At 39.3% G+C, this 12,116-nt stretch overlaps 1 protein-coding gene across 1 annotated transcript in view; it reads right to left on the bottom strand.

Moving 5' to 3' along the window:
• LOC139736221 (polypeptide N-acetylgalactosaminyltransferase 2-like) overlaps window positions 1-12,116 on the bottom strand; it is a 111,854-nt gene that overhangs the window by 49,600 nt on the left and 50,138 nt on the right. The window contains exon 7 of the mRNA XM_071646955.1: window positions 4,601-4,776. Coding sequence (XP_071503056.1) covers window positions 4,601-4,776 — 176 coding nt within the window. The remainder of the gene's footprint in view (window positions 1-4,600; window positions 4,777-12,116) is intronic.

Here is a 12,116-nt window from a genome sequence, read left to right as displayed (position 1 = left end):
AAAATCACTTTTCGTGATGTATTTCAGAAGGGGATTTTCATGGGGAGAAAAATCATCTCGGTCGTGGCTTGTTGCATCTGATAGATTTTATTATTATTATTATTGTGTTCTTGTTTCCAATGGAGATTCCAACACTTTCCCCATGTCTAATTTACCTACTTTTAAATACACTCTGACAATTCAGAACAGTGATATGGACCCATGTTCTGCAATACAGTTCACGGTGATGGTGGCTGTGTCCTCCTGGACCTGCCTGGATGGAGTTGCAGGCAATTGTTAACGGTTTTGCACTCAAGACTCGGCTATACTTCCCATCTGTAGCAGACTTATTGTCTTTACGTATTCTTCACTTGCATCTTTGGTCCATAATTCCGTCTGCAAGAGCGCTTGTCTGTCTGTCTGTTTGTCTGCTTGTGTTCATCTAAATCCCTCTCTAGAGCCTTACTAATGTTTCCTCTATACATAACTGTCTCTTTCAATTTGGTTTTACGATCCTATCTACTCCCGCAGCACAGACATTTTGTGTCCACGAGAAACCCATGAATTGCCGATCTGCCAAATAACGTGGAACAACAGTTTGTGGAGCCCGACGAGTTAGAAAAGGGGGAGGGGGAGGGGAGCTGGATATATCACTTCGAGGGGACTTCCTCCTTCTCATCCATCTCCTCCCACTGAAGTTTGGTGTTTGCATAACCCGGTTAATGTGAGGGGTAAACACCAGCGGAGCCGTCATCTCGGGTCAAGATGATTTGCCTGGCGACCAAGTTCTACCCCTCCACTCAATATCCGAAGGGGGGCGCGCAGACATCATAATGGCGCTCTTTCCATAGGAGCGAAAAGCAATTAGGCAGCCGGCATAATTTCTTCCCGCATGAAAGAAGGGGGAGAAACGTTGTGCACGACGAACTCTCAACACAAACTCGTGTTAATCATCATCTGCACTTGAAGGCACATGCAGTGTCTCGCTCGTTTGATACCCCATGTTACTCCAACATCAGTGATGTGGGTCCGATTCATGAAGTCATCACATAAAAGTCTTTACATAAATCACAGAATGGCCAAAGTCCCCCATGTTGCTATATCACCCATGAGACTCCATTTCATGAAGTCTCTCATAAGCGTGTCTTATGAGCGAAAAGTCTCTCATAAGACTTTCATGAAACGGACCCCTGCGTCACTTCTCAAACACAGAATTATGTGCTGGATTTCACAGAGCGTATCTAAAAGAACACACAATGTACCTTGACAGTATGGCTTGATGTTGATACTTTCAAGGAAGACAACTACCTCACAAGGCCACCCTCCCCCTCCTCCTCCCCCCCCCCCCCAAAAAAAAGTTTATCATCCAACAGGGTGTTGCACAAGTTTTCCTGTTGCTCCTGAGAACTGTAAAGGGGGGGGGGGGGGGGGGTGGGGATAAACAGGGGATCACAAGCTTCCTTCCTGTTCCTAGAGCTTCCAACCCTACACACTGCATGCACAAACATGGGGAAGTACATGGAATTTCCCCCGAAAGTCAAGGGCGAGCGGGGGTGGGGGGAATTCCTCAAAAGCCACACATGTGTCTGGCTGTGTAGTGTTGACATCTCTTCCCACTTCACCAGGTACTGTCTCATTGAATTATTAGCACCCACAAGGACACCATGTTTTTCTGTCTCACAAACTTGCCCGTCGAATCATATTTCATTTCAGAAATTCGAAGAGAAAAGAGAAATTTTACCATCAAGCCCACTCATAAACTCTCCATCTTTTTTTGATGCTATGATGCTTCGGAGGTGACTCCCACAGAGGAGAAGCAGAAAGACTTAAAGGCCATCTTCCCTTCAGAATTACATGTGCCGTTTTTGTAGCAATGACAGATGCTTTGTGAGCAATCCATACGACAGATTATCAGCAAGTTTATTCACTAAACAGAGGAAAATCTAGGGCCTACGTATATGAATAGCTGAATCAAACAAGCCGAGTAAGCCTACGGTTTCTCAAGCATGTCAGGCCAAGCGAGACTTTATGATGCGAGAAATATAAAGGCAAAGTGGTATCAAGCACAGTTTGAAAAATCTGTGGAAAGAATTGTAATATTTAGCAACTTACGGCATATTTTTGGTTTACTTTATTCAATACAAATTACCTTTTCCCATATTATGTATTTTGTATTCAGCAAAGAACGTTTGACATTACATTTACAAGTATCTACGGTTCTTTTTCTCTACACGAGCCAGTTTTATTCAGAAAGTGTTTGGAGAAGTAGATGTACTGTTGATTCAGCCAAGGGGTATGTATAAATTTCTTTTTCTTTATTTCACAAACCGCACAATTCACATTGTTTGGACTACCGATTTTGCTCAGCCCTGTCAATACATCTAAAAACAACAGATTACGCACACATTTATGAAGTTGAGTTTGTGGAGGATTGCAAAGTTTATCAACTGCATTTTGCTTTCCCTGCTGTGTTTTCAGAACAAACCACACATTTAATAGCTGCATTCACATACGGGCATTATTGGTTTTTGCTTCGCGATGCTAAAATGCAAAACTTCACTTGCCACTGTTCACACTCAGCCAAAAAAACAGAACAAAACAAACCATCACTTGGTTGCAAAATGTAACACTTTAAGTCTCAATGGGCCCTGTTTCATAACCTTGTTCGTAAAGTTACACACGACTTAAATATGGCAAACCAATCAGGTTTCTTAATCATTGTTAATTTCAATAGCTAAAGTTGAAATATTCGGATGGAAATGATTATTCTTACATATAAACCATGTTTTTAGATGAAGTGTTTTTTTTGTCCCAATGTAGATGAAATACTGACATACAGTCCTACTTTGTTAAAATGTAAGAAAAAAGAAAGAAAGATGGGTACACACATTGGCACTTCATATTCCGGACGTTCCTACAGTCACACGTAACTTTACAAACAGCTTTATGAAACAGGGCCCAGACGGCACATGCCTAAACAATGACCAGAGCATGACCCTGGGTGCCAGAATGAGTGGACCTACATTGTATGTTTGGTGAGTTGCATTACTATGAGATTAAAAAGAATTGTTGGTTTCTTTGTGTGAAATTCACACACGCCGTGATACACACATCCACTTTCAAAACTGCGAATTTGGGCTACGTGTGAACGGGACTATTCTCAGAGCTGAGGTGTGCTGCATAAAGCAAACACACTCTAGCATTAACATTGTAAGTATGTTTTCACAGAAACCCACACAGTCATAACTTTGCATTAGGAATGCTGACTGGAGAATTAAACTTCACCCCTAGAAAGATATAGTTTATCAAACAAAATGCATCTTCATGAGTGCTGTAGTATTGTCATCACATTGCTTACTGACATAAATTTCTCCTTACTGTGAGCAAGGAGGTTTAAGAGTTGGAGTCCCAACTGGCTGTAATCATTCAAACAGTTGTCAGATTTCTATTGATGTACAAAAGAATTTAACAGGTGCATTTGTGCCTTTGATGATCGATGTTCGAAGCCGCCGTCTTGCTGAGCAATCTGAAGATTCATTTTGAACGTTAACATAATATTCGCCATATTTTGCTTATTTATTTATCAAATAAAATGAAATTTCACTTAATGATAAAGCATGTAAAACAAAAATCAATCCTGTGCAGAAATTTGTGCAAAAGTGTAAATCAGAGCTGTATCATGTGAAAATGTTTAAAACTGTACCATCCTGGAAAGCCGTGGTTTTATCACTTTTCCGCTTAATTCCGACAAATAAAACTGACCTGGAATAATCTTCAAATATAATTCTTTGTTGATAGACATATCAGATTAGTGCCCGGGTATGCCCAGTCGAGTAATTTTCATCTTTATTTCAGCATTTTTTGCGCAATTTCTATTCGCACATCCTCCTGTCTGTACCACCTACCTTGTATAAGAAGGGACAGCGAAAAGTAATTACCATCACAAAGACATATCTTCCTTAGAAAGTGGCTGGTGATTATGCAATGAGACACAAGACAATTGTCTTCCTATCTGCATGGCAGATCCTGTTTGGCACATGCTTCAAATATTTCTGAGCGGTGGCATCGAACATCTAGTAAAGGAAATAAGACAGTTGTGACTCCATTCTCTTGAACCTCCTTGCTGTGAGATATTCTTTTAGGTGTATGTACATGTACATAGTCTGTGACACCTAGTTTGCAATTTTTCTTTTGTCTAAAAGCAAAATGCATGACACAACATCCATGTTTCAGTCAGTTTGAGAGGACCACAAGTCTTATTCTTTTCTTACACAAGACATACACATCCCACATGAATGCAAATTTGCCAATAAAAATTCTACACTGACTGAAAGGGCTGCGGGTCAGCTGCGGGGCTCAGAAAGACAGGAAGAAGTTTTCAAAGTGCACGCCGCACCAAATCACAGCAGTCCGTCTCTTGGAGTGTTTGCCCCTCAACTGCTGGACAGCTGAACATTGGCGGGGGAAAAACGTCGTCTGTTTACCGAACACTCAAAATCTCTCCTCCTAAATGTGCTGTCTACTTGCTAAATGAAAGGACGAAGGTTAACCCCTAAGCTGCTCGTGAAGCTGTACAACTTTTCAAGAGCGGCAAGAGTGCCAGAAAGCGCCACAAACTTACTTAATGGGGGCGATTGGATTGGACCGGCGGCTGTTGCGCTCTGCCTGCGTCATGTAGTCCCACTTGAAGACGAGGTTCCAGTCAAAGCCGCCCTTTAAGTCCGCCGAGGCCGCCACGTAGTGGAAGTTGTCCATGTTGATGACGTCGATGATGGGGCTGACCACAGCTCGGTAATCCTGCACAGAGTGACATTGTTTATAGAATTGCTAATCAATGACTTCTGTCAGTATAAACACAGGGCAATATCACATAGCCAATAACTTTCACCACCCTCTCTTCTTCCTCATCCTAATTTTCCCACTCTGACCCCCCCCCCCTTCTCCTCCTCCTCCTCTTCCTCCTCCTCCTTCCCCTCTCCATTAAGGATGCCCGATGAAAGCATCAGCATGCCTGGACACCTACACTAACATCAGCAAAAGGGGAAGTTTACACCAAACAGCTTATTACTGTCACTGGCTAGATTTATCATGGTTGGGTGAAGGAATAAACATGACTGAACTCAAAAGGCACAAAGCATGACATTGGGTAGGTTGTTATTAAAAACAAGAAGGAAAAGAAGACTGACATCTTGGTAAGCAACTTGCGACATTTGAAGCTTTCATAAACAAACTCCCCACAGAGTCCATGTAAGCGATGTGGGTAGTTAATGACAGGTCTGTACCCACAATATGCCCAGCATAAACAAATATGACTGATGCTCGGTATTCTAACTGGCCTCGAATCATCCGAACACCTGTCAGCACGGGATCTATTAGATGGAAACAGACAAAGTGCACGTATACAATTGAAGCTGCCGGAAAACAGATCAATCTATATTTTAGGACTGGGCATCTCAGATTGTGCCGAGACTGGAGAAGTGATAAACACAAATTTGACAAGTGCACTGCATCCAGGCAGTTGTACTGCATGGGTCATGTGGATTTTCTTGAGCGTTTATCCAGATTAACACAGGCCTGCTACAAAATCTTGAGGATATATTCCTCACTCTTTCTTTGACTTCCCTTCAACCGTTAATGAAGTTTTTATCGCATGCGAAGCCTTTTCATATGATTCAACAGGAACTGCATCAAATATGTGCTCATATTTTCCAATACTACCAATGGAGGATGCAAAAAAAGAAGAAAAAAAAAGCCAAGTCTGTGGAGGGAAGAGGCGGAGATAGAGGATTTGACATCACTGCACGCATGATGGCATTCCAGATATGATCAGGTTGTGGAATTGCAAACTGAACTACATAAAAAAGGCCAAGAGATCGTGGAACATTATCATAACCTCTTGCCAAGAAAATGAGACTCTGCCATGGGGCAAATGTGCATGATGCAGAGAAGGGAAAAGTACTGCGTTCTTTGGGATAGAAAGGTACCAAAAAGGGAAACCTGCGATGGAGCAGCATTCAATATTTCAAAATAAACTTTATTCTGGGAAACAAAATAATGCTGTATACTGCTTCACTTTTCTAAAATCAATTAAAAGCCATTTCACTCTTGGTTAACCTAAATAAATATATCTTGAATCTAATAAGAAATTCACATCATCATCAGCTTATATCCCACTATCAAAAAGGAAAAAATACATGGGCAGACTGTTAAAGCATGACTTCTAAGTAGCAAATGACAGGTAGTAGTACCTAAATGGATTCCCTAGATATTCTGCTGAAATTATTCATATTTGATGCATAAGATTGTATAGTTTTCACCAGTAATGCATTTTTTTTTTTTTTTTTGGGGGGGGGATAATCTACATCTATTTGACTTTGTCTGACTCCAACTGCATATTCTTGACATAATTTCTGCTGCATAAAAAATAATATTTTATATTCAATGCACTTTCTTCACATATATCTTTCGGCAGTATTTGAATTCTCCTCATACAGTGCAGTCAGGATGAGGTATTGTGCAATCATCATTTAATGACATGGATTTAAATAAAAAGGAATATCCTTTGATGGGGCAACACCATGGAAACATTTCTAAGGCATACCATTTTTACTGAATAAACAGGATGAAGCATCGGGTACAACATGACAAATTTGTCATCAATATTTGTACAAAATAAACATTTGGTATCACAAAATTAATCACAAAAACAAGAATGCACTCGAAAAGCTAGCCAAAGTTTCTGCATGTTGGAACAGCACACAGAATGATTTAGTGACTTGTGTACACTAACACCAGTGACTGACAGAACTAATAACTCAACCCAGAAGCTTTTTGCAGCACTGGCCTGAGGCTGTCATTGTGTATGTGTGTGTATATTATATATGCGTGTGTGTGTTCTTGTTTCAGGTTGATGGTATATGGGGTTATTTACATTCTGGCATATCAGACATCATTACAGAATAATCAAAACAAAGATTGGCTACAAAACTTCGTAAAACGTAGAACCCACTCGTTTTTTATAAATGCATTCAGGTACGTGTACACCACAGTAGTCTGCACTCATAAATACAAGTGATATTAATTAAATCATGGGACACGGAATGTCTATTAATGGGGGGGGGGGTGGAGGAGGAAAGGGAGTTTGTTGTTGTTGTTGTTGTTGTTGAAGAGGGGGCAGTCTGTGTTAAGTATGTGAAAGTTATGATGCGATAATGCCCTTTCTTGAGCTTGAGGTGTAGTATGCAGTTGAATCAATTTCTGACCTGACAGGGGCTTAAGGAACACATGTACAGCTGTACATAATATATATGTATATATATATATATATATATTTTTTTTTTTTTTTTTTTTTTTTTTTTAACTCAGCACAACATACTGTAAAACCAGACATTTTTGCATGCATTTGAATTTCACAAAAGCCAAGATTCCCGAAAATAGAATGCATGCAAAAGTTCTTGTTTACACTATAGGCATTGAAAGCCAGTGGCAATTTTGAGAAAATTTCATGCCGCAATTAAAGGTCCTGTTTACCTTTGGGAGCAGTGATTTAAAAACTGTTCAAGATATCACTTTTGATGCATATGTGTAGGTCAGTTGTATCACAAAACATCCTACCATACAAAATTTTTGAAATAAACCCTAAAATATAAGGAGATATCACTATTGTTCTCATTAAATCATAACTGTAGACGGTTTAATCTGGAAACATTTTTATCATAACTATTGTTCACATTTTGTATATCTATCAATACTTAAGATCGATTATACTGGTTCAAATTTTTACATTAGTTGTCTCTATCTCGAATTCACATTTTAGAACTATTTTGAAGCACTATAAATGCTGGGTGTTTGTTTCATCTACAAATGGTAAATTATGCCTTCAAAGGCTGTATACTCCAATACCCTGCTTTACAGTAGCTGTGACAACTTATCTACTTTCAAGCCTTTTGAACCTCTCAATCTAAAGACATCGAATTGTCCTTAACAGTGTACTGAAACAAGGTGCCACCAGAAGTGGGAGAGTTTAATGACTATACCTCATGTTCTTCCACAATCATCCGAATGTCTGCCTACTAATTTCCCAAATGTAAGAAATATGGTTTCATTGGAGATATGAAATGGAATGTTATGAAGAAGAAACAAAAACCCCGCATGAAATCATGCACTTCAAAACAGAAGAATAAACAAAAAGTTTATATATATTCACGGCATAAAATCTAGTTATTCCTGGCATAAAATCTAGTTATTCCTCTTGCTTTCTCAAATTCAGAAGCAATCTCTGACAATCTCCTATAAAACATTACCTACTAATTTTTGATTTGGAGACCATACACTGCACTTCCTTAATTGATTTTCACAGGGGTAGAGAAAAGACAGATAAAAATCAATTTTAGCAACATGTGATATTGATTGATGCAACTGCATAACAATCACTACGACAATGTACTGGTTGTCATACACCTCACTTACATTGTATAAATTTCTAATTGGGTTTAATTTCCGTGCCAAATTGTCAGTATCCCATGATGACACACGTACTTTGTCATGGCCATTGATTTCTGACTACAGGCTTATATGGCTGAACATCAACTTTACACATTATCCTTTCAAAGAGTCTAGTTCATCCTGGTATGATTTGGCTGATTGTGATTTCTCTCACTGAAATTCAATATTGTGACCCATGACCTTTAAACATCCCATGGTCTGACCAAAACTCATATTACAGCATTAATGTTTCTTATTTAATCTCCTATACGGCCCAAAATTTAAATTGGATTTCGTCCCATACTTCTCATCTAGTATCAACTAGAAATGTCGCTATGGCGACTGGTATGCCTCCGCCATAATGCATGATTCTCCTAATAGGTCTATAGTACATGTGGACGATGTGTGATTACATTTTCACAAAATTGGCAAAATATTAAAATGGCATGTTTGTCACAAAAGTGCTGAATGTTTACCATCCTTGACCTAGGTTTAATTGGATGAATGGGAGAGCATGTATTTGGGGATTTTAGGACTCTTACTTGACTTTGACCCCTTTCATAAGTTTATGCATTGAGTAATTTTCAAGGTACACAGAAAAAGTGCAATTTCTGTATTGAATAGTAAATTGTTATCATTTTCATCTGGCCTTTGACCCTAAAATTCATATGATAATCACTGTCAGGCAGAACATGTATGAATATGTACTAAGTTTCAAGATAACTTGAGCCACTTCCAGGATATAGAGGAAAGAGTAAAGTTCAACACTTTTACTTGATCTTTGACCTTTTGGCAAAAAAAAAAAAAAGAACTTCCCAGAGAATTCCTATTGGGTTATACATGCATACACCAAGTTTAAAAAAATAATAATCCTGTAGGCATTGCATAAATATGAGGGAAATAATAAAATTTTGAAGTGTTGCCCTTGACCTTTGACCCCTGACCCCATGAACCCAAAATTCCCTAGAAAATCACTGCCAGTCAGTGCATGCATATATACTATGTTCCATGAAGATACTTGAACCATTTCCAAAATATGAATAAAAAAGTCAAATTTTAACATTTTACTTGACCTTTTGACCTTTGACCTTTGACTTCATGACCCTAAACGTCCACCAGAGAATTTTAATTGAGTAATACATGTATACACTAAGTTTCAAGAAAATATCTTTAGGCATTGAATAGATATGGGGGAAATAGTGAAGTTTTGAGCATATTGACCTATACCTTTTGACCTTTGACCTTGAGCATGTGCACCCAAAAGTTGATAGGCACAACTTTACCCCCTAATACACATACATGCCAAGTTTCATTAGGATACCTCCAGGTTTTTTTTAGTTACGCTGTCCACAAAATTCATTACAGACGGATGGAAGGACGAACAGACTGACGGACAGAAGGACGGACAACCCGAAAACATAATGCCTCCGGCACCACTTCGTGGCGGAGGCATAAAAATTCAAAATTACACAGGAAAATGACCTTTATCTCAAGCAGCTGACATCTGACCCCTTCAAAATATACGAAATTTACATTTGTAAGGTCATCCTAAAATAAACAAAAATAAACCAACCAACCTGATACAGACTTACAGGGTGTTCAGACGCAAAAAAAAAAAAAATTACACTAAAACAGTATAGCTACACGATGAATTTATACATCTCAACGCTGACTAATGAAACAACATATAACGAAACGACGGTCAGAGCATCGTTTTGAACTAGAATTCGATAACAAATCAGCATTCCATCCTGTCCATTTGCGTCTGAACATATGGCGACCTTAGAACATATAACTGGGTGGGGCTTAATGGAGCACGCACGAAAGGCGACCCTATTCCTCTCACTAGCGGCGACGTCATGACCATCACAACATGCACAGTGGGAAACTGCACATCTACACAACATTTCCAGAATGGTTGAGATTAGCATCTGAACGGTCTGTCGGCTATACGATGAGTCTCTATACGTTGTTTCTTTATCGAGTTTTGGTACAAACTGGCTTGCATCTGAACAGGGGACAGACGTATTGACAGTCACTGACACGTAAACAAACATGGACACAGATGCACATAAAGCAAGCCATCCTGAGCCATTAGATGCCAGGTGAAGCACTTTTTTCCTCATTTTGAAGCACAACCAGGCCACAGAGCCAAAGGAAAGGGGCAGGGACAGTTAAAGTGGGATTATACACTTTCTTTGACCCTGACATATCCTGTTGATCCTTTAAGGAGAGATCTCTCCGGAGCACTCTTCTTTTCTATTTTTTTTTTTTTTTTTTTAAGGGGGCAGTGGATATAATTATAGTAATTACCATTCACAGAATTTCAGGTGGAACAATGTATTTGTGCCCTGTCATCCCTGTCACTCCCAAATATCACTACCTTGTGTCCTGGTTATATTTATAGAGGGTTGTCAATATCAGAGCCAGAGAGACAACCTGTGTATAAAATGAGGTGAAACTATTCACATTTAGTGGAAATCTGGATAGACTTGTGCTCTTGTTATGGTTTTGGGAAGCTGATACTCATAGCAAATATAACAACAGGCACATTCAATCCTTGTCAATGGACATTCAAGACATACCTTCGCTTGCCAGGTTGAATTTTCGGGTTTTCCAAGTCTTTTCTCCTGGACATAATTTCATAAGAGTACTTTGTTTTAAGGTACTTTTTGCGTGTGTGTGTGTGAGTGCACAGATGTAGATTTCATGATCTATCTCAAAATCTTGGACTTATCAAACACTAAAGAGTAGAGTACAAGCCCATCTGATGACATTTATGATGATATATATCATAAAATGGGCTTTAGAATCTCTGCAATCTGATTGGTCAATTGTCATGCATTGATTTTTCCTGATCCACACTAAGCCATGCGTCCGGTAAAATCCGAATGCATGGCCATGCGCGTCCGGTAAAATCCGAACGCATGGCTCAAGTCTTGTATAGTGTTGTAGGTGTACCGGACGCATGATGGGGAAAATGGTGGTATTTCATGAATTTACGCGCCCATCTCATAATACAAATGATACACAGGCCAATTTCGTGGATCAGTGAGAATTGGATGCTCTCGTTTAACTTTGGAACAGTCTAAAACCCACTTGCTGCGCTTGTGGGTTTAAACAGTTCCAAAATTACACTCGCGCATCCAATTCTCACTGATCCACTCTGTCCTGTGCATTATTTGTATACTGACAACTAAAAGAGAAGTATATCTAGTCAGTTGTTCAGTCAGCAAAAGGCATGTGTCCTCTATTTTAATACATTTCAATCCATTTAATCATTGAATACTTTTATACATTAAGCAATGTGTTCCTGATGCCATTTCTAGCCTCACGTTGATAGCATCACACCTACTGATGCTATCAGCGTAGTTTTTGTAGCTGAAGATGCTCTTTAACTCTTTATGTGCCACATTTGTACGTCCTACTCAATCAACAGCGTGCAAAATGTGCATATTCTGCACAAACCCGCCCAAACCAATCGATCAATCACCAAATGCTACAGCACAATGAAAGCGTTTCTAGCGATTCCATTCCTGCTACATGTAGCTTGTATTTTATGGAGTGATTGACTATCAAGTGGTGTTCCCTGCTGGATTTGCGAGTAAATTCTAAGTTTCTGTCACTGTTTTGTGTGCTAAAGTCATGCCTCT

Source organism: Diadema antillarum, unplaced genomic scaffold, assembly GCF_040938485.1.
Source record: "Diadema antillarum isolate AM-2024a unplaced genomic scaffold, OU_Dant_1.0 seq00000633_RagTag, whole genome shotgun sequence".
NCBI lineage: Eukaryota > Metazoa > Echinodermata > Echinoidea > Diadematoida > Diadematidae > Diadema > Diadema antillarum.
Note: the sequence above shows the minus strand (reverse complement) of the source record. Positions and strands in the feature narration are given on the sequence as shown.